This window comes from Melozone crissalis, unplaced genomic scaffold (genome assembly GCF_028551555.1).
Source record: "Melozone crissalis strain CALT ecotype California unplaced genomic scaffold, PUWL_Pcris_2 ptg000023l_1, whole genome shotgun sequence".
Classification (NCBI taxonomy): Eukaryota; Metazoa; Chordata; class Aves; order Passeriformes; family Passerellidae; genus Melozone; species Melozone crissalis.
The window spans coordinates 21,164,873-21,188,667 of record NW_026535801.1 but is presented as its reverse complement, the minus strand read 5'-3'; the positions used below and the strand labels follow the sequence as shown (position 1 = coordinate 21,188,667).

At 36.8% G+C, this 23,795-nt stretch overlaps 1 protein-coding gene across 5 annotated transcripts in view; it reads right to left on the bottom strand.

Annotated features, from left to right (window-relative positions):
• Positions 1 to 618: 618 nt before the first annotated feature.
• The window catches only part of LOC128938142 (neurabin-1-like), a 41,064-nt gene continuing 17,887 nt past the window's right edge, over positions 619 to 23,795 (bottom strand). For 4 of the 5 annotated variants that reach the window (XM_054278198.1, XM_054278199.1, XM_054278197.1 and 1 more), the window contains exons 8-19: positions 23,435 to 23,488; positions 21,436 to 21,665; positions 19,665 to 19,761; positions 19,395 to 19,584; positions 18,417 to 18,568; positions 17,287 to 17,617; positions 14,899 to 14,983; positions 14,256 to 14,327; positions 13,569 to 13,764; positions 9,129 to 9,245; positions 3,363 to 3,551; positions 619 to 2,028 (exon numbers count right to left, since the gene is read on the bottom strand). In XM_054278198.1, coding sequence (XP_054134173.1) covers positions 1,861 to 2,028; positions 3,363 to 3,551; positions 9,129 to 9,245; positions 13,569 to 13,764; positions 14,256 to 14,327; positions 14,899 to 14,983; positions 17,287 to 17,617; positions 18,417 to 18,568; positions 19,395 to 19,584; positions 19,665 to 19,761; positions 21,436 to 21,665; positions 23,435 to 23,488 — 1,881 coding nt within the window. In that variant the 3' untranslated portion in view covers positions 619 to 1,860. The remainder of the gene's footprint in view (positions 2,029 to 3,362; positions 3,552 to 9,128; positions 9,246 to 13,568; positions 13,765 to 14,255; positions 14,328 to 14,898; positions 14,984 to 17,286; positions 17,618 to 18,416; positions 18,569 to 19,394; positions 19,585 to 19,664; positions 19,762 to 21,435; positions 21,666 to 23,434; positions 23,489 to 23,795) is intronic. The other variant, XM_054278201.1, reaches the window with a different exon arrangement.

Genomic DNA, 23,795 nt, shown 5'->3' with positions numbered 1-23,795 from the left:
CCTCTTGTTCAACATCCACCAGATGTTAAACACTGTGGGCTCTGATAATCAGTGTTCCATGCTCAGCTGCCAGGGGAGTTTATCATCCCTGCTGTGGCCCCTCCTTACCTGTCACAGCTCTGCACACAGGGAAACCTCTGAAACCATCATTTTCACCAGTCTCCTTCAGCAGAAAACTCTTCCCAGGGTGCAAGAGTACGCTTAAAGAAAAAAGGTAATATGGGATTCTAGCAATATTCTGTGTTCTAGCTGTGAAAACACTCAGCTTTCTTGACTGAATTAATTAAGTGGTGGTTTTACATGGGAGATCCTGAGCATTTGATGATTCCATACTTCTAACTCCTTTCTCTTTCATCAGCAGGGCAGCATTCCTCTTTGGTTCAAGGTCTGTAAGTTTGGCATACAACTCAAATCTACTGTAAACAAAGTAAATAAGTTAAATCTTGACCAAATAATGCATAAAACTGAAATATAATATCTTTTAAAAAGTATTTATTACCAAGATTTTCAAACTTTATTTTGGAAATGCTTAGTGTGCAGAAGCATTTCCACACAGTCCTTTTGCTGAAATTCTTAAGACATTTATACAAAAAAATAATAAATGTGAAACACCAACAGTGAAGTTCATTCATTTAATTAAAATGAAAAACAGTCCATAGATTTAAAGGAGAACTTGGTCCACATAAACGAGCTATGTAAGTTTTGTTCTAGTCCATTCTAGGGTGGAACTGATATTTAATCTAGTCTATTTTTCTGGAATAATCTAAATTAAGGAAGTGTTCTTGGAGTATGTCTAGAAAATAGTATGTAAATATACAAAACACCAAGTCATGTTCTAAGCTATGTCAAGAATCAAATCCTCCTTTAAAGAGAAATAATCTGTAGTCTACAACTGAACATTTAAATACAAGGCAGAAACCCAGGGTGTCAGTGATAATTTTTCCTACAATTCTTCCCTCAGTATTTGAAGTCTGAAAAACAGTATTGTTTAAAATTAGCAAATATATAAATTTGGTCCGCAAAAAATCTTGTCGCATGTAGAAAAGAGAAATACATGTATTGCAAATTGATCTTATTAATAGCATAAATCTATAAAACTATGTATTATTTAGGAAAAATAGGTTAAAAAGGATCTTATTTATAGGCTTCAACCTTGTCCCAACACCATATGGGTAGTGTACAGAAAACTTAGTATTATGCTTAGGATACGTAGTTTGTGAAAACTACTTAGTATTTCTTGTTATTTTCTCAGTAAATTGCAACACATAGAATTGAAAAATGATGTGCTACTAAAGTGAACTTTGAATGAAGTTCTGGAAGTAAAAGAATTAAAATAATCCTAAATTCCAAATACATGCTTTCTTTTTAAATTAATTTGACATTACCATTTCTTAAACTTAATTTTTACTATACATCTTTAGTGGCAACAGATAAACAGACTGTCACAGACTGAATTTGTTGGCAGGATTTTTCTATTGTCCCTCTATCACCTTTAACTCTATCAAACGCTAGTTGACTAATACTGGAATGATTTTTAAAACAGTATTCTACTTTTCACAAACATTGATTTAATGAAAAGGACATATGACACCTTAGAAGCAGAAATATTACTTAAGGCAGAAAGTTAAATTATTGTCCATTAGTACAGGCAGAGTCAACTAGAAGTAAAAATACTGAAAACATTATTTCATTTTACTGGGCTGTAATGGGGAGGGACCACAATTAAAAGTAAAAAACCACCTACCACGTTGAACTGTTGAACTGTTGCACTTTCCCTCCTCCCTCAATTGTACAATTATATACAAATCTGCTGAACTTCCTCCAGTTTAGGCAAGTCTGCACTAAAATAAAATGGTCATTTTAGCAGCTTGATTCAAGAGTGGCCACAACTCTGCCAGTCTTGCGAACTTCTTTCTCCTTCTTTTGAACCTTTTCCTTCTGCTTTTCCAGTTTTTCCTGTGTTTTTCTAATATCCTTAATTTTTTTCTTTATTGTTGATCGGTCATTTTGACTGGTAACTCCCAAAGCCTTTGAAGGAGGAAAACAAAACAAAACCTCATCAGTAATTTTTTTCAACAGCACTGTTAACAATGCTTGTGCATTAACAGTATAAGAAAGTGTTATCCACTTTTCGACAAGACAGTCTGTTTATTTGAAAAATAAAGATTCAGGGCCACAGAAACACTGCAAATAATCATCTGGGTAACAAGGTAGGTAAGAAAACCAAGGCTAGCTCTTCAGTTGTGAAATAACAATTTCGTGTTGCATTTTACAAACATGTAAACCCCTGAGAATTCCCAGAAAATAACATCATTGCTTTTAGTGTCCAGATATTTTCCTAGCTCTTTTTGCACACGAGGAATTTTTACTCTGTAATTTTGCAGGCCTTTAAGGTGCACTATTCGGAGGCGGCTCAGGAGGCGGCCGGCACGCTTGCGCTTGCGAGCGGCAGGTGGCAGCAGCGATCCCGTCACCCGCCCGGCGCCAGGCGCGCACGCAGCTCTGGGCACAGCGCCCCAGGCTCCGCGGCTGGCTGGGGACAGCACTGACAGGCCAGCCACTGGTATTTTCCCCGTGCCCACGCGATTTTATAAAGCAGGACATTTAGTGTTGCAAGTCTATTTAAAATGCAGACATATTTTGGGGGCTGAAGTTAGAACACCTTTTTTCCCCCTAAGCCCCTCAAGTTCTGCTATTGATCATTAATAATAATTTGCCTTACGCCACAGCTGACCAATGAACCTCTTCTAGCTGCACATCTTGCCTGTCCATAATGAAGTCTCATAATCTAATAAGAAAGAAAAACTGCAGGAATTTACCAGAACTATAAGGGATATATATACACTACAGCTTCCAGGTGCAATATGGCAAGAAAAGGCTCAGAAGATTCAGAGTATGTATTTCCAGTGGGAGTAAAAACTTGAAACATGTAAAATGTCACCAGATGGGATTTCAGCCTTCCCATTTGAAGAGGAAATGCTGAAGAAATGGATTTCTAAAACTGGATCCTGCAATTCTATTTCAATTGGCCAGAACTTGTTTTGGTATGACCTTAGTTGAGATTGGTGACAGATGTATCAAGACTCCTTGGAGAAATATGCTTCCTTTCATTTCCTCAAGGAAGCAATATTTGTTATTTTTCTGACTCTAAACAGCCTTTAATTTTACAATCAAATACTAATTACCATCTAACTATACAGTCTTCAAGTATTTCAATGACAACTCAGAATAAAATAACAAGAGCGAGTAACTATCCCTTAAAAAGCCACAGAACCAGGAAATTTGACTTTGTAAGTTAAAATATGTCTAAATAAGCAGTGAAACCTATACAGTTACAAATCAATCCTGGGATGTACACATACCTTCAGCTTCTCACTGTCGAGCTGCATCAGCTGCTGTCCATCTACGTTCATAGCTGTGAACTCTGTGATATACTGCTCCATGTTCATTCCCATTAACCAGTGGCACACTTGCTGGGTGGTCCATTCAGAAATAGGCCTACTGTGCCACTGATTTTGCTTTCCTGTTGTTGTAAATTCATCATCCAATGCCTAACCAATTGAGAAAAGTCACCATAAGCAATATTTTACTTGACTGTATGTTGAATTCCAGTTGTCAGGTGAGTTTGGTTAACAAAGTGCATTTTTACACATGCTCTACTCCAAAAGTAAAGTTCTTGAGATCAGTTTGCCTAATTTACTATAAACAAGACACTTCAACATACAACACAAAGTCAGAAACAGAACACAAATGGTAAATTGGACCTATCCAAACACGGAACACACTTCCTCAGTTAGTTGGTTAAGGTAGCTCTATCTGAATGTTAGATGCTACCTTACACTGCATAAAGAATTATGAAGCACTTCAACTCTATTATTATTGTTAAGTGATGGAAATCCAGAATAAAAACAATTCTAGTAGCCAGTAAATCTGGTGAGTGTTCTAGGTACAGTTTTATTACATTTTGTACATTTGTCAAGAGAAGACTGCATGTTCTTTGAACTAATGCTATTAGGTTGATATTGTATAAGGACTGCCCAAATAGAAGATGACCATTTCAGAAACATAGCAGCTTGTAGGCTTCCACTGAAAATACAGTTTGCCAGCTCACAGAGCTTTTGAGGCACCTTGCTTCAATTTCATTTTGCTTCCAAGGGGAAAAGGTACTGCTGTTTGTCCTGAAGCACTGTTACTTCATCACAAAAGAAAAGCTACACAACAGAGCTCAGTGTCTGCAGAGAAGAAATTCCAGTGCGGTACTTGAATCAGTAACATCAGTTAACGGAAGTTTTATTAACTATCCAGAATCATCTCTCACCAGCTCATGACTGAGTACAGGCTGCATTAGACTTGCAGACTTCTCATCCAAGATATTTGCAAACTGCAGAAAACATGCTCCCCTTTCCCAGCAGGCCTTACACGCATTTGTAAACAGAAAACATGGAAAAAAGGAGTTTCCTAGTTACAGATTTGAGAGATGATCATGTTAAATCACAGGTGAACAACTACAGCTGCCAGCCAAAGGAATCTCACAAAATCCAACTTATTTGATGGAATATTTGGGAGAGTTGACTGATGTAACAAAATTATTGTGGTGATTACAAGTCAAAGACAGTGACATGTAGGCCTGTGACATGATCTGATCATACAACACAGTGGATCTGAGCACGCAGGATGGAACACACATACGAGGGGAAACACAGAATTTTCAAATTTCCAACGTAAGGGACTACACATAATTCAGAATGGTTTTGCTTTCGCTGGTCTGTGAAAAAGGGACAGTGGCTACATTAAGAGGCAATCCATAAAAATAGGAATGAGTTTGTAGAGCTGAACAGTTTGTGCTGAGGTCTGAAAATCCACACTACAACCATTTCAAAGGATTTTCACTTCCAAATAGCCCAAGTCTGATCACAAAGACTCAATGGCCACTAGCAGCTGGAACATAGCAGGACCACTGTAGGAGCACATCTGATTTGATTTCTGAGATAAATCAAAGTAAGGCAAGTGGGAACAATCAGAATATTTATTTAAAAAATGAACTCCTTATCCAAATCAAAATACTTATGTAGATATAATGAACGCATCTGCCTTACTGATGTGCGAAGGGAGAATCGCAATTTGCATAAAGTAACAGCAAAGGGCTCTAGAAGAGGATGACATTGATACATACAGCATCTGTATCAAGATAACTGAGTCTTCTATCCAAGCTACCAAGCTTGAGATGCTTCATACAAAGAAGATTAATTGGATAAATTAGCAGGGGAATTTAAAAATGCACATTTATTTTAAATAATTTTACCTAACAGTACTTCCCCAATCTGATATTGCAATAAAAAATACATATATTGGCAACTTTGTCTCATACTAACAAGTGTTCATGAATAGTACATAAAAAAGGGGAAACACTTTGCATTTTAGGCTGGACCTCGTATTTCATGTGTGGTCTTTCAGCCACCTCGTGTTCTGTATCCAGTTCTGGGCCTCTCTGTTCAGAAAGGAGATTGAGGTGCTGGAACAGGCCCAGAGAAGGACACTGAAGAAATACTAAAATATATTGCTGTCACATACATATTTTTTAATATATCTATGTACTTTTATCATTTGAGATAGGGGTGTGTATGTATCTATATATCTCCTTTACATGAAAAAATGTGTCAAGTCTTTTATTCCACTTAGAACTCACTCTAGATTTGTTGAATCTGTGCAAGCCATGCGAGAACTTCCCTTCTGTAATTTCAGAGTGAAAGTACCTGAAGATGTATTCTTGTCAAAAAAGAACGAGACTCAGCTTCTTTCATTTTGTCAGAGAATTGCTGTCCCCTGACAGAATCTTGAGGACTCTTTAAACCAATTTGCCCAAACAGCACAGATTAGAGCATCTAACAGGCTGCACTATGGAGGATTCTACAGGCTTAGCTATGAATTGCAGCTTCAGCATCATCAATTGCTAACAAACTCCTTTTACTTCATACTGGTGAAGACAGAACCCTAAAACCAGAAGTTGTAGCAACATCTGAATTTGTGTTAAAACACAGACATCATCTCCTCACAGATATTTAATACTATAAAATTTGAGTTTTTCACTACTACACTAGGGAAAGAACCTGTGACTATTTTTCAGAGTAAAGGAAAGTGAAAACTGTGGAAGGATAAGATGAAGAACACCAATTTTTGAGTAAGGATTATTGGTCATTAAATAATACCTCTGCATCTTTTTTTTTCTCAAATGTCCATTCAGAGGCAGAAGGAACATGCCAAGTTGTATTTGCACAGTGAAGTTAAGAATCCCCAAAACAGCCACTACACACACAAGAAAGAGATCAGCTGCAAATTCAGAAAGCAGAACTAAAACTACTTCTAAGGTATGGAAGCGTGAGAAAGCTATGTGCTCCTGCATAAAAATGTATGTGACTCAGAAAGCAAATAAACGCTCTGGAGATAAAAACATAAAGCCCAAGAAAACACCACTGCCACCACCCCATTTAGCATATTAGGAACATTAGAAGGATTACCCACTAGCTTGCTAACCATCTGTGAGTGAAGTGCCTCTGCTGTAACTAGCTGGCTACTGACAACTGAACTCTCAGCAGGCAGTCACCTGCCCAAACTGCCTGTGAGCACCTGCTCAGCAGAGGCAGACCCCTCAGTGCTGCCCCTAGGTAGGTGTCTAAGAGGTGTTTCCAAGCCCAGGATATATAAGGCAGTGTTCAACAGCCCACTCCTCTGAGAGCTGGAGTTACACTGGCTAGCACGACTCATCCTGCATACTCATGAACCCATCTGGACAACAACCATCAGGCAGAAATTAGTAAGAGCTTAAGTTAAGGATCCTGTTCAGTATCTTTATTGGTGATCTGAATGAAGGGATTGAGTGTACCCTCAATCCCTCGGTAAATTCATGGACAACACCAAGTTAGGTGATAATATTGATGCTGGAGGGTAGGAAAATCCTGTGGAGGGACCTGGACAGGCTGGATGGATGGGCCAGACCAAGAGCATGAGGTTCAACATGACCAAGTGCTGGATCCTACAAACTGGCCACAACAGCCCCATGCAGTGCTACAGGCTGGGGGCAGAGTGGCTGGAAAGTGGCCCAGTGGGAAAGGGTGTGGGGTGCTGGTAGACAACAGCTGAACATGAGCCAGTGTGTGCCCAAGTGGCCAAGAAAGCCAGGGGCAATCCTGGCCTGTATCAGGAATAGTGTGACCAGCAGGACCAGGACAGTGATTATCACGTACTTGGCACTGGTGAGGTCACACCTTGAGTGCTGTATCCAGTTCTGGGCCTCTCAGTTCAGAAAGGACATTGAGGTGCTGGAACAGGTCCAGAGAAGGGCAGCAAAGCTGGTGAAGGCTGTGCAGCACAAATCCCATGAGGAGCAGCTGAGGGAGATGGGGTGTTTACCCTGGAGGACACTCAAGGGGACCTCTCTACAACTCACTGCAAGGAGGGTGTAGCCAGGTGGGGGGGCAGCCTCTTCTCCCAGGCATCCAGAGACAAGAGGACATAGTCTTCAGCTAGCCAGGTAAGATTCAGGTTGAACATCAGGAAGACTTTCTTCATAGCAAGGGTGATCAAACATTGGAATGGACTGCCCAGGGAGGTGGCGGAGTCACTGTCCCTGGAGATGTTTAAGGAAAGACTGAACATGGCACTCAGTGCTATGGTCTAGTTGACAAGGTGGTGTTCAAGTCCAGTCATAGGCTGCACTTGATGATCTCTGAGGTCTTTTCCAACCCCTTCGATTCTGTGATTTGAAATACCCTAAACTGTTGTAAGATGAATTACTTTTCCCACATCTAGACTACAAACTTTAAAAACCCCAAAGAACAGAACTATATTTTGTTCACAAATACTGCTTTCCAAATGAGGAAACAGTTCAGAGTTTGTTCCTTGTTCTCCTCAGAGTAGGCCCTTGATACTGAATGTAATTACTGAAAAGATACAGCTTTCACTGGTCATGCAAAACCAGGACAATAAGCAACATATGAACTAGACAGAACACTGGAACTCATCTATAATAAAAAGAGGCTTAAATCGTCACTTCACACATGACAACTAGTCATAAACTGCTTTCATTTTAGTTTTAGAATCCAAAATTTACTGAAAGTTTGTAATACTGATCAAAGAACAATATTCAAGAAGACATCTATAATTAAGTCTTATAATTTATACTCCTTGAAAGTTTTAGAAACACATATTCCATTCAAAAGCATTCCATTCAAAAAACTGCAGGGAGTACTTGCAAAGATAAGATTATTAACTGGAGTTCCTCTGGTTTTCATTAGATCTAACACTATTATCTCAAAAAAAACTCTGCAAAAACTTAATCCACTACTACAACCAGTAAACTATTTATATGATTTTTGACACTTCAGATTTTTATGTCAGTGAATTTATAACATTGTAAGACTGCGGTGACCTATTACTGGGATATGGTAAGATTTTCACCAATGACTGACTTAAGACAGCTAATAAAAATCTCATTACATTCATGAACCACCAGTCTGGCAATCCCTCCAATTCATTTTACATAAGACAACAATGTTCTGTTTTTAATGACTTTTCCTGAACTAAAGGATTCAATTTATTAAGATGTCCATCAGTCAAACACCAAAAGAGACAGTATCTCAGAACGCTACTGAAGTGTGGACTTTGCGTTTCAGCTGTAGCCAAAAGAATTAGTTCTCCAGGGGAATGAACACTTTCAGGTGTCTAATTTCTACCTATATATCAGAACCATCATGTTCTCTGACTTTTTCCTTTTTTTTATTGTTATGAAATTTTATCTTAAAACAAACCTGCACAAGATGTGAAGGCGAAGTCAACAATGTTGCAGTTTTCATTCACCCAAGAAGTTACTTTAAATCAGTGGAACAGAACAGTGTCATGATCATTTAGTTCATTCCAATTTTTAAGATATAACTAGGCTCAGAGCACACAGGCTGATCTGTCATCCACTACTGCATGTCCTTAGCTCACTTAACAGCTTCTTTAGGGTGCTCTACAACATTCAAATATGGAACAGCCATCTAGTTTCACATTACACACATCTGTTTCTATGAAACATGCCGTAGTGTGAACAACAACATCAACAACACACATATACACACTTTGAAACTCACCTCATTTGAAGAGAAGGTTAAAGTGTGTGAACGACCTGACAGATTTGGTTCTGTCACTAACCCTGAAAGTTCACAACTTGGCTTGCTATGGTATGTATCATCTATGACAATTCTACTCTGCAAACAAGTGGAAATAATGTTTTATTAACTCACTTGTTGGAAAAGCAGGTCATTAGGTGACATTCTAATTTTTGGTTAAAAAAATAGTATGACTCAGTTACCTTTAGAATACATATGAAATGTAATAACTGTATCAAGCATCTGACTTGTTTTTTGTTAAATTTCTGAATTCAGAAACGCAGTAACAAACTTAAAGCAATATCCCCAATAAGTGCAACTTATGCAGAGAATCAGTCATAACCTGAAATGGTGTTAGAATACACAAGGAAGTACATCAGTTACTTTTTCAGCAGGCATCCACACTGTGGGAGAAGCAATTTAAAATGCATTTATTGGACTTATTCATGATGAACTTTCATGAAACTGAAACCTCCACGAACACCATGAATGTGTTTCAGAAGGTAGCGTTCTGTTGATTCCCTCCATTTCCAACTCAGATTGTGACCTTGAGAATATTTTGTGTTAGTGAGTGAAAAATAATGCTGCCAAAAAAATGCCTCCTACTTTTGCCTTTCTAAAGATTTATGTCTCAGCACTACTCTTTGCTGCCTACAAACAGTAAGTAATTATTTAACAGTATTTTCCTCTAATGTTCTCTAAGTCTCTAATCAACCAATTACACTTTGTAAGGATGCCATACCACATCCCTATGTGCATAAATTACCTGAGATCCCAAATAAGGCTGATCTTAAGGATATTTTTCTTTAGTTAGTTATGCTTGTATAAGAGAACTACATTTTTGCAGTTACCTTCATTTATCACTTCTGTATTTGTGTTCTGATTTCAATTTCACCTGAACTCTCAGTTTTCCCAATTATTCTATTTTTGTTTTCTAAGTGCACTCCCTTATACTCTAAATTATTGATACACATTTTCAGCCTGGAAAACACCACACCAAAGCTCAAGAAAAAAGTCATCACCACCACAACACAACAAACATAAAACCCCCACAACCTGAGTTTTCCTGCTACCTCTGTGCAGTACTTTTCTTGACTGAGAAATGGTATTTTATTTACCATGTAGATTATTTTAATAATTACATTAAATTTTAGGTCTTCTTCAGTCTTTTAGATTTAAAAATTATTACCAGAAACAACTGAATACTTTTTCCATCAACTTATTCTCAAATTACCTTCAACCCAAACTGAAAATCTATTTAAGAGCTTTTCTTTTAACTGCCCTCAGTTCACTCTCTCTTCTTTTACAGAGAAAATCAAGAACAACTCTTACAAAGTAAACTAAAAGATATAATAATAAAAACATAGACAAAAGTAAGGCATCTGAGCACCAGTTGTAATATTTTTTCCTCCCTCTGCTCCCAATCAGTTTATAGGAGTAATTGCCTTTTAAGCATTTAGAGCCAGTTGCAAAGATTTTTGACTCTTGAATAGCACAGAATTTAGACAGAAGAGGTTTTATAGGTATTCTTCCTATCATTTAAGCTACTAGGATATAGTTTATACCGCACTGCTCTTCCTTGCACTGAAAATGAAAGACTGCATATACACTTACAGAAGCTAAGTAGTATTCTGGAAAAACAATGGGTACAAACACTATGTACGTGTGTGCATTGTATCAGAGAATTACACCAAGAACTTAAGAACTTAATTTAAGTTCTTATTTAAGAACTTAAGAACTGTCTGCAAGCACACAGGATTTTAGTTCCTGTGATTTTGTTTTCACAAGGATCAAGAAATTGACTCACTACTTTGTCAAATTCTAAGTTTAAAACTAACTTCAGAACCATTTTAAGAAAGCAAAAACATTTCAAGTACAGTAACTTTCAGAGGCAAATTTTGCAAAACCAGAAACCAGGTAATAAGGAATGTAATTATATTCCTTGCACCATCAATGCTAAAACACAACTACAAAAATTATACACAATGCAAAGGACTTGGTTGCACAGAGATTTTTTAAATGACAAAGTTCTTATTTTAGGCTTTCTACTTTTACCTCCTGTTTAAGAAATGCTGTCACAAGATCACATTGGATACTACAAACATAAAAGGAGTAAATGCTATTGCTATATTTATGATATATTTCTTTATTTATAAATTTTGAGTTAATATCAACAAAAAGAGTATTCTTCCCTTGAATTTTGGGAAGATGACTTTGTCTCTTGCCTTTATACTGTTTTAGTAACAAGGCTCACTTCTGAGTGGTCAAGCACATTTTTTTGTTAGTTTTAATATCTTTTCACAGCAAAAAAAGCCAAAGCCTTGTAACTGTACATATGTAATTATCAACCCTAAGTTCAGATCTACAACAATTAGTCATTCATTTGAAGCAGCAACCACTGTCACATCACCATGTTTACAGAAGACCCCAAACATTGCAAAGTGAAACCAGCCTGACTTTGGAGAGGAAAAGAATGATTTTATGATTAATGAATGTATGAGAATCTGCTCTTCAATGGGATCAGCTTTCTACCATTTTACAAAGCAGGAATATAGCTGGAGACTTGCATAATCTTCCAGCTGCTGGTTTGCAACTGGAACTAAGGAAGAGAGCAGCAAACAACAATTATATACTGGAGCATGAGAAGGAAACAAAAAACCCCAATCCAGCAGGCAAGAAACCAGCTGGAAGGTTGATACAGTAATCATCTTGGGAAGTATAGTCCAGTAAAAAGAAAAGAAGAAAAAATGATTACTTCACAACAATGTGGAAAGGAAAAGAGCACTTAGTCTGGTAACATCTGTAACTTTTTGACTGCCAAAAGTAGGTGTATATGGTAGGTACATGAAAACATTAGGAGCTGCTTAAGCACATTATGGGTGCTTATAGTAGAAATGCAGCAGTGGGACTTTTACTATGCTTACAAAACTTGTTCAAATCAGACAGAAAAGAGCAATGAACAGGGGACCAATGTGTTCCTCTGAATCAATGACAAACCCACTAATTCCTTATCTATACGGGAAACAACTCTGCACAGGTTTGCTACAGCCTATTAGGAGACCAACTACAGCCTATCAAGAGACCAGCCATGCATTACTATTTAATCAAAAATTGTATCCAAGAATATGCATATACCTTCCAAATTCCTGGGTTATTTACAGAAACATCTTTTGGCCACTGCAGGCTCCAAGAGTAGCAACCAATGCAAGAGCTGTAAATACACAATACTGATGCACACTGGGCAGCAGTTTGTGAAGTACTGTTCTGCTTCAGAGATTAAAAAATTCCTACTCTTATTAAGTTCCTGTGTTATTGTATGGTTCTAAAATCACTTTCTGTACTTTTTAAAACTATGTATGCAGACAATTTACCATTATCACAGGGACTGAAGATTTACACTAGTGAAACAAAGTATTTAAGAAAAGTATTACAACAGCATTTTAGTGCAATCGCCATCTGGAAACATGGAAAGCAAACTTGTTATCTGCAAAATATCAGTGACTTCATGGACTAAAACCTGGCAAGTTTCTCTTCCACATATACAACTCCTTTCTTTCTAACAGCACAGAAGAAAACCAATACATGAAAGGGTATTTTAGCCATCCAAAGTGAAGAAAAAGTGTGAAACTCAAGAATAAACCACCTTACTCAAATAACTGTAATTTTCAATTTGACAAAATCTAAAGGAAACAAGAATACAGTCAGTAAAATTGCTGGGAACAGTGTTAAATTGAAAAAGGTTTCACCAAATATTCAGACAGCACACACATTACATCTTTTAGTTTCTAAAGCTGTTCCTTTCAAATAGTTTAAACTTTATGGTTATAGACTGAACTGTGTCGCCTCATTTTCAAGATCTGGTTAAAAGGCTCTAAATTATTAGATTATTAGCTACTCAGAAGCCTGGAAGAAAGTGTCCTATAGATGTTTCTTGGCATCTAGTACCACATTTGTTAATGAAAAGTAGGATACTATCTTCCTCCACCTGTCTGGTACTCCAATCCTACATTCCAGTACAGTAAGGACTGGCTGGCCAACTGTTTGGACAGCTGACCTCTATTTATGCACAATTCCTCCATGAATTCATCTGGAAAACAGATTAGACCTCTAAAACTATGCTTTCCTGAAACTAGCATTACTTTTAGCATCACTAACCAGTGAAAGAACATGCCCTGTGATTCTTTCTTGGATGCTACTTCAGCCTGAATAGGCTCTACTGAGCTTCAGCTGAAGGAGGGAACACAACACTCTCACAATTCCTGCTTGTAAGAGCTGTAGTATCTCAAACTGCTCCAGCAATGTTTGTAAGAGGCGATGTGGTAAAGGACTAAGTCATTAGGCTTACACACACTAACCACTGATATTTTTACTTCATCAAAATGCAACACTTAAACATTCAAAGCACAAATCAGTCATCTTTACCTTGCTTCTGTTCTTGTCTTGACCATGCTCACAACCATCCTGCCCACTCTGAGTAACCTGCAGACTACTACTTGAAACCTGAGGCTCTTTGTGGCTGTCTCCAAACCAAGAGAAGGGCATGCAAGTAGGAGCAGGGGAATCTGAATCTGATGCTGATAGATAGTTGCCAGAGTCATCCAAAAGTTCTCGGGAACCTCTGAGATAAGCAGATGAAATTCTGTTTAAATAACAACAGCAAAAAACTGCATCCCACCCGTCAAATACACAACCACCCCGCTAAAAACAGGAACAAACTCAAAACACACCACTTATTTTTACCAGTTTCACAGCACAACTGATACCTGAAATGAAAACTGATGCTTTCCTTAAAATAGCCATGTGAAACAATGAGTTATATAACAACACAAATTTTTTGCAGTATTTCACACAATTTAATAATTTCCAGTAACTGCTAACTTAATTTACTCAACATTCATCTTCCTAAACAAAATAGTTTTAAGGTTGTCTCCTCTACTCTCTTCTGTGAGATAAGAGGCTCATCTCCGTATCATTAAATCTTCACAGAATTTTGCCACTGTTATACAAGAATGTACTTTAAGATCAAACATTAATGACAGTTTTAAAGAAATCCTTAGGTTATAAATTTAAGGAATGCAGCATGTATGTATAAACTAACAAAAGACCTACCTGCTATCCAGAGAACCTCTTAGATTTTCTTTTTCTTGCTTCTTACCCTTCCCCCCAGATTTCCGCAATCCACTGAAGTGAAAAAACACAAATTTCATAAAGCACTTACATTTACATTTTTTTAAATCAGCAAATTAGTTTTCACATTGACTTCAACAGTTACAAAAAGCCACATTTGTATTGTTACACAAAGCATAATTCTGCAGATTATGCATGCAATTTAAAAAGTTCTGGCACTCATATTCTATTTAAGATTCATGACAGTACCCTTTCAAAAGCCACAGACAACCAAAATAAATACAGCAATGACTAAAGAAGCCTAGCATATAGTGGATACAACCAGGAGGAAAACCACAGTTTTATTGCTACATTAATGCTCCTAAGCAATGCACAGCAACTTGAGCAAATTACACTATTAGTTGTGAAATCAGCTAATCTTTATGTTATACACTATGATGCATTTATTGCAGTACTAGTCTAAGTCTTTAATGTTAGTTGGCTTCAACAAGTTTTACCCCATCTTCAAAGGTGTTATGAAGTAGCATTACTGGACACCTCAACATTGTTTATTTAGAGAACATAATATTCTCTAAAGTAACACAGAACAACATTTATGTCTGAAGGACCACATGTAAAATCTCACCCAAAATCTGGAAATCTCCTTTTGGACTTTCCTGGTGGAATTCCTTCATTTGTTTCTGCTGTCCTGTCTTCATTTTTCCTTTCTTCTGTTTTCATAGACAGGTGAAAAATAAAAATGTTATTGTAAAAATACCTGCAATTTTCAGCTACTAATGATGAAGTTTGTAAGTCAGATACTATGACCTGGGAGACAGTGTTAAAACTCCCATTCCCACACACAGATAATAATTGAAAATACTACAGCCATATCAGCCAGTCTAAGTTATTGTCTGTGCCATCTTCCCATCATTCTGTCTGTACCAGCCATTGAAAAATGGCAACATAACACTTGCTGACAACTACTTAAAAATATTCCTTTTGATAAAGAGTAATTCTATACAGTCTACAGAAAGGTAAAAATTACCACAGTATTTTGCTCCAATGAATTACAAACAAAAGTTAGTTTATGACAGGTTTAGAAAGAAGTACCTCCTTCTTTTGCAAAATGTCAACTTCAAAACATACAGCCACATAACCAGTATAAGATATAGCATTTAGTATTTCTTTATTACTCTTGCAGTATTACAGATGCTCCCTTGGTATTATTTTTGGTTCAGCACCTAGCCCAGGCCAGCTGCTGCACACATGGCTACATACACAAGCTGCCTGCTCCAGAAGCTGTGCCTAACTCACACAATGGTCAGTCCCTGGAGAGCTGAGAGCTCCTGACAAGCTGAGTTCACTGGAAATGGCATACAAATGTGGCTATTCTGAACAAACAGCTGGGACTTTGAAGCCCCTTCAAGGCTCTTATTTTCACAACTGGAATACAACCTCTTAGGACCCAATTTTTTGCCAAAGGAAGCATGTTCAATACCAACTTCTCAATTATTATGCAAAATTAAGTGACACAAACCACATGATGTCTTCTCATTGGACTGTGACAGATTACTGCAAGTCCTAAATGTACTTACTTTTACATTCTCAGGCTACTAGATTTAAAAAAAAAAAAGAAATAAATTTTGTGTTGCAAATCATGTGTTTCCTAACTTAGCTACCTGTGAAAGAGATGCAGTTCACATTTTGAGAAACAAAGTAAATTTTAAGCTCTACCTTCAAAACAACTCCTGACATGATATACACAGACTCCTTCAAGGACCATAAAAACCAAAAATCCTGTTCAGTACACAAAACTGAGGTCAACTACCCATCACTCCATCAGCAAACAACCATTATATATTTCAGGAAGGATTACCTCAAAGCTCACACACCTGACAGTCAGGTTAGTCAAGAGCTTCCCCTAATTTTTTTTTTGCTTATCTAATCAGTAGTTTCTGATGAAAATTAAAACTTCAGCTAATTAGTTAAGCACTTTTTCTAAATATATAATATCCAACAAATTATAACTACCATTAAACTGGCTCTTCTTCCTATCAGCTTGAATACAAAACCAGAAGAATTACTTTTAATACTGACATTTGTTTCCACCTCTATTTCCAGAGGCAGTATTTTAAGGAAAGGCAATTTCTTAAACATGGCACAGTAGTTTAAAATACAGACTGATAAATGAATGGGTGAAAAGGTAATAGAAAGGATTAACTCAATAAAATAATAGGCAAACATTCAAATACAGTTAGAAAACAACAATCTGGCAGAAAGAGCATTTAGTATAATTTTGTTCACAAAGAGCAAGCTTTCAATACCAATCTTCATGTACTGCATTAATTAGCAATTCCATGGCAAATTTACAAAAAAAAAAGTTTACAATGCTTCTGCCATCACAAAAATACTGTAGAAAAGAAAGCAAAATCATAGATGTATTAGGTATGTGTCTTAATAAGTGGCATTTGTTCTAGACTATTTTTTGTTTGAGTCTTTATAGACACATAAAAATAAGGACAGTATAAAACAAATCCTGTTTCAGGGTATTAAAAGAATGCCCTACAGCTCAGACAAAACCAGAGACAGCAAGTCATCTGTCTTTATAAATTTGTACTAGCTGATTACAGAAAATATCAAACATTTAAAAGATTATATTAAATCCCTTTTTCAATTATTCATAAGAAAAATGCCAACTATTCCTATCAAATAATGACTAGTAGAGACTAGGCTGATTATAATACCTTTAACCTTCTTCTAGTGACAAATATCCTAAAAGGGCATGATGAGTAATGTGGTAATTCCCACAATTCTCAGAATCTGTATCCTGTTTAAACACTGCATAATGTCTGGAAGCACAAAGACAACAATGAAGTTTTCTGGGAATCAGGAAGTCCATCAGACTTACTCTCCAATACATTGCCACTTATGAGGCTAGTGTTTTGCAAAAATGTATTAGGACCTTTACATCTAAAATTTGTGAAATTTCAATCCTGAAGAATTAAAATAATAATAAACCCATAGGTCTTACCCTTGGCTTCTTTCCCTTTCCCTTTTGCCTCTCTTTGCTTAACATTCTTGAGATACCCTTGAGGAGAATTTGGAGCCATCCCTTCAGGAGGAGGTGACCGAGTGGTGGTTGTGCTATTTTCGTTGTTTGGTTTGTGTACTGGAGAAGAGTGTGTGGAAGCAGAAGGGCTTGACTCCAGAGGACTTTCTGTGCTTTCTCTTTTCTCAGGCTTTTCACTCTTTCGATCTGGGTCCTCCAGGCATGGGAGAGGTAATTTTTCACCTGTTTCTAAGGTCTTACTTAGGTACATAGAGGAAGATTCTCTGAGAACATGGTCTTCTGAATCTTCATCCTTCAATACATTTGAAAGTTATTTTTTGATAAACATGACATATACTCATTTATTGTCTGTTCTTCTACCAGGGTGGAAGGATGTGCTAAGCAAATTTCCCCAGTTCAGGAAATTTTCTGAACTTACATACTCGTGGATACCGTCTGAATCACATGAATCTGATTTTAGAATGTGTTACCCACCTCTATACACATCTTTCTGCACATCCCAAGTAAACTTTTTCTAGCCAAATCAGAAATGTTCTGGTACACGTTAGCCATCCCAATTCAATGCAGCCAGTTTTCAGTCTCACTGAATTAGTTCAATGTCCTCCTTCTACTACAGGCTCCCTCATATACTGCCTATCTATACCTCAATTCTCCAGTTGTTTTCTGGAAACACGAGAACATTTTACTGGCACACTTCTTGTGAACTCAAATGATGACTTATGAATAACAAAGCATTTCAGAACTCTTTAGTTTTTGAAGAAATTTGGGAACTGACTTGTTCCAGATGAAGGCATAACAAGATAAATTAGTGTATTTCACATGTCACTGTATCAAAATCTTTCAGCAAGCAGAAGCAGCACAGAACAAGCTCACACAGTTCTTTGCTAACTCCAAATTAACTGTGCCACAAAAACACGCCAGAGTTCCCATGTACGTCATGAACCCTAAAAGGTTTTTTCCTTTGATGCAGCATAAAACAAGGATGCATTGGCACAGCCTGCATGAAGCATGGAGAACACTTACAATTGCAAATACAGATAAAACTCAACCCATGGTCAGTATCCAGAGCACATGATCACCAGTGTCAGTACCTGCAGATCTGCAGTCTGTTGTGCACCCCCAAGAGATTCTTTCAGCTTTGACCGAGAAGGTGGCTGGCGTTTTACTTTCAAAGCAAGCTGAGCTTTTGCTTTGTGGGCACTGGTGTCTAATCTGGGAGTATCCCCAACAAAAGCATCAAAATCTGCAACAAAAACATACTTTTCAAAAAAGCAAACAAAAACCCCATCAAAAACTGCTAGGCAAGTTCCCCAACCCTCTGTCCAGAAAAATATTCAGAATCTAAGTCAGAATTATTCTACCTATTAACCATTACTGTATGAAAATAATTTTCATATTATACTGGATTATTTTACACATTGCAATAGCAACTTCTGTTTAATTTGAAATATACTTTCAGCCAATTTCTTCAATTAAAAAAAGATAAAATCCAACAGATGATAATTCTTACGGATTGAAAACTGAATTCTGTTCTCAAATAGACGAAAATTTGTGCCCCAGATGTGCTTTCCTAACATCATTCTTTAGGATAGAAACTCTTTACAAAGTAAGAATTTACCAAATATTTTTAAAATTTCATTCTCATTGGAACCTCCATCTGATATTTCATTACATTCTGTGCATAAAATTATGAGACAAAAAATCATAGCAAGTTTACTGTAAATTATAGCTTGAAATAAATGGGATTTTAACGACATATCTCAGTGTTTTAGTCCCATCAGTAGTTTCACTAACAGAGAATCCAAAGAACTGTTAAAATAGTTGTCTCTCCATCCACCTCCTCTTTCCCACAAGACTTAAGAAATACATTACAATTCTACTGAAAATGCTGGGGGAACCTAAACTCAAGTATCCACACTGACTCAGCTAAAACATTTACCCAGTCAGAAGGAAACAGCAAACACTTCACTTCTCTTAGCAACAAAAAACCACTATACATATAACGCCTCCTAATTTTCCTTAAGTGTAAATAAGGAAACCAGCATATCTAAAGAATTTATTCTACTTACCAGAAACCAGCATATCTAAAGAATTTATTCTTTCTTCTATTGATTTGGTTTCTTTTTCATTGTCTTCTTTAATCTTTGATTGTTCATTAGATTGGTCTGGACTTTGACAGCCATCTTCCAATAAACTGCCACCTTCAAACACATAAGGCATTTTCTCATATGCTTTCAATTTATTTTCAAGCTCTGAAATCTGCAAGAATTAAAATTCAGAAGTGAGATACATGTCTCCAAAAATGCAGAAGTTTATTTCAAAATATAATACTGCATTACTTTTTCCTGATAGATTTTCAGTTGTTCTGCATATTTCTGGTCTCTTTCTTCAAGTAGCTTTGAATGATCTTCTTCTTTCTTCATAAATTCTATTTCTCTGGTGAAAGAAATATATACATGTCTATGAAGTAGCAATATACAGAAATATACAATATACAGAAATGTAGAAAAATTTGTTAAATAGAAATATGCACAATTGCATTTACTAAAAAGCATTCCATTAGTGAATGGTGACAAAAATCAGTCTGCAAGGTATAGGTGATTCATTAATCTTATAATGTCATAAAATGACATATCTATTTGTATGCTTCTACTGTCTTCAAAAGAAAACAGAGATGACTGTGACTTACTCTGGACAGAAAAAGGACGCATGGGAACACTTTTTCTGCAAAGGTACAACCATCTCTCATTTTAAAAGTGGCAAGTGCATATACATTTAAGCCTGAAATACATGCACGACTCCAATCATTACATCTTACTCTCTTCCACAAAGATACATGCACACACAGTATATTTTCGTTCCAAAAGTTATGGCAAAATTCTTTGTTGGAAATTAAATTGCATTTCAAGTTTCTACTTGGTCCATCCTACAGCAATTGCAATGGCTGCGTTTTACAAAAAAGAAACAATGACTACAAGAAGGAAACAAAAATAAAAGCTGTTTTTGCCTGCATCATATGAAATGACATACAAAACCAGAAAATAAGCATAAAACATCTACAACAGATGCAAAAGCTTCAGGGACAATCAAACAAGTAATGGGAATTGGCTAAACAGCGAGGGAATGGAAAGCAGCATGTTAGCAGTCATCTTCACGTACTTTTGAACTTCCATGTGGATAAGCTTGGGAGGAGAGGGGAAAGGAGACCTTTAAAAAGCTCACCAAACAGCACAAAAACGTACTGTGAAAAGTAACATTTCTGGATGTGGACTACAGAGCAAAAGATCATAATAAATTGCCTTTAAAAGTAAGTAGCAAGTGGAGAAATTGGGAACAAGAGTATTACACACTTACAGCAACTACCAAAAGCAACAGCTGTGTTCTCTAATATCAGGACACACCTACAAATATTTTGCAATTACCTCCTCATAGAACAAGATCATAGAACAATTAGACACTACCACATAACAGTGATGAAGCCCCCCACAGATGTATCTAATAAACAATAGTACCTCCACTAAAAAACCCAAATCCTTTAACAGATTGAAGATACTGTTTTCATGCTGCCATTTTAGTGGGCTAGACACATATCCCCAAACTTTCAGTTTCTCTCAAAATTCCTTTTACTCCTCCTACAAGATATACCTAACTCACACTAAATCACATGTATCTGGCTATTATGAAACATCCTTTGATGCCTATTCTATCTGGAACACTGAAGTCAGCCAAGTTGAGGGTTTTTCACAAAGAGCAAAAGATATTGCCTAACACCTCATATCAAATTTCAAGTAGTCTTTCCAAAAAAGTAAAGATGCATTACAGCTTTTAAACTAAGTTGTTTTTTAACAGTTGTCATTGAAATATTAAAGAACTTTTCCTTAGCTATAAATCAAAATCAGCAGCAAGATTTTCAGAGAGCCTTTCCAGAAGTTGGTGATGTAAGGTATGGAATAATTCAGCATTTGTAGCCCACTTCTTCCCTGCACTCTAATAAATAAAAAGAAAATATGTTAAGCAAATCCTATTCCCCTAGGTATTGCTGACAGCTTTCCCCAAGTTGCACAAAACATTCAAGCAATACATAGAGACCTGGCATTTTGGGGTACTTACTTTTGTTGGTAGTCTTTAAGCAATTTCTTGGCCTTGCTGTATTTCTTTTCAAGGGCATCACATTGTTCTTGAGTCTCTTTAAGACGCTCGTTTACTGTTTTGCATAAATTTTGTGCCTCTAACCAGTAGGTCTCCAACTTTTTAATTTTCTCTTTACTTTCATCCAAGTTTTGCTGTAGTTGGGCTCGATTAAATTTCCATTCATTTTTTTCTGCTTCAACAACTTTTAACTGAAAAGATTAATACTTAATGAATTGATCTAAACTAAAAGATGAAATAAAAAACAGTGGCTGATACATGTAGAGAACAGCTAATAATAATTACATACTTATCAGTAATATGAAAACAAAACACAACTTTTAAAGTAATCACATCAACTCTTCCAACTCTTGCTAATCTAATCAAGTTAAGAACTGAAACTCAAGAGTCTTTTACTGCTTCCTCATTTCTACTGCATCTTTCTAGACAGATTAAATGACCAAGACCTGTATTATTAGCTTATATTGATCAAGATCTCACCAGAACTTAGTATCTCTGGAGAGGCCTACTTTGAATACCTTCAAAGGCAACTGCAGGTAAAGAATTTTAACCTGTGTAAGACAAGCTCCCTGTCCCACTACTTTGTTACCTATAGCTTTTTGAATAAAGATAACACGACCAGCTGATCTTCCCTGGTAACTTCATATGACACTGGTCTTCCAAATCAATGATGGCACGTGTAGGGTTTCCTTTTCTTGAGCTAATGTCCAAAACCACCAAATATTCCCTCAGTAAAGGAAAGGGATGCCACTCCATCAGCCTGACAGCAGCCACACTACACACAGGAATGTTAACATGTGAAGCTCTCCAGGCCTTGGAGGAGTGAACAAGCAAGATTTAGCTTAGTTTACACCAATGCCTCCTTCTTCGGGGACACCACCTCCACTGAGGAAATAAATCACTGCTTTTTAAGCCAGTTAAGATCACCTGCCAATGGAACAAGGATGTTGAAAGGACCAAGAATTTCCTGAATTTAAAAATGGGGTCGTAAGTTGTACTAACACCAACATTTTCACAGCTTTTGTGCAATCCAGTTGAGGCACATACCAAAAATACTAGAAAGAGGAGGAGCACTGTCAGAAATCAAAAAGGGAACTGTTGTAAGTAGCTTTGTCTGCCTCGCCTCAACAATTACAGAGTGCATGAAATACCCCAATAGTTACTGCTACTGAGAATCACTGCAACCTGAAGCACTATGCCCTCTTCACTTGCTACCTGCTCCTAGCAATGTGCTGCAACTTGTCCTAGGATATGCATTTCTGAGCAAGGCAACACAGAAGGGCAATGGAATAAATGAAGCTGCTTGCCCACACACAGTATTTTCAAAAAAGGCCATGTATAAATCTGCATCAGTGGAAAAAGCAGCAAAAAAGAAAAGGAAACACTTTCTCAGAATAAGCAGAGGCATTGAACCAATCTTCAGCAACAAACAAAACTACTGGAAAAAAAACACTCTGCCAGACCAGGTCAGAAATTTGAGGAGGGAAAGAGGATAACAGAAATAACTTTCTGGTAACAGAAAGACAGCCACAAACCATTGTCTGACCAAATCTATTCTCAAATAAGACAAGTTCAAACCACTGATAATGTTCTCATATTTGTTTATGAGCTGTTTCATACAGCTCTCCACAGTATTCAGCTACTCTAAGCAGTAATACTGAAGTGTTCCTTTTAAAGTGGAGACTTGGGGGATTTTTTAGTTGTTTTATGTGACTTTTGGGGCTTTATTTGTTTGGTTGATTTATTTTATTTTATTTTTAATTTGAGCATAGCTCTTCAGCTTAGAAATGTCTGTCCAGCATAAAGTTGAGAGTGCCTGAGGCATAAACTGATTGCTGCCTTTTGCATTCAGCCTATTCCTGGTAAAATCAGCAGCCACAAAAACAAAACAACCCCCCCCCCCCAAACAAACCACCCAACAAAAAAACCCTAGCAATAATTATATTCTTTGAAAACTTACTTTCTCCTTCAGTTGATTCACTTCAGCTATTGTTACTGCATGTTTTAATTGTAGCTGGAACAGATGAAAAAAACTGTATGAGCACACACAAAATTACATTTGAAAATGTTAGCTTTAAATATTTCTCCACGATATCCTTTTTCCCCAAACCATTGTTAGAGTGGCATGAAGTCAAAATAATTGTCATTTACAGGAGAAGTCATAATGAGCTTTTATTTAAAAAAAAAAATTAAAAATTACTCAAACTTTAAACAAGTTCTCCACTACATAGCCACCCTAAAAATCTCCCATTGTTGTCTATAAATTAAGCTGAAAAGATTATGATAAGGTTTCAATGTGCCAGAGTAATGAAAAGCAGCAA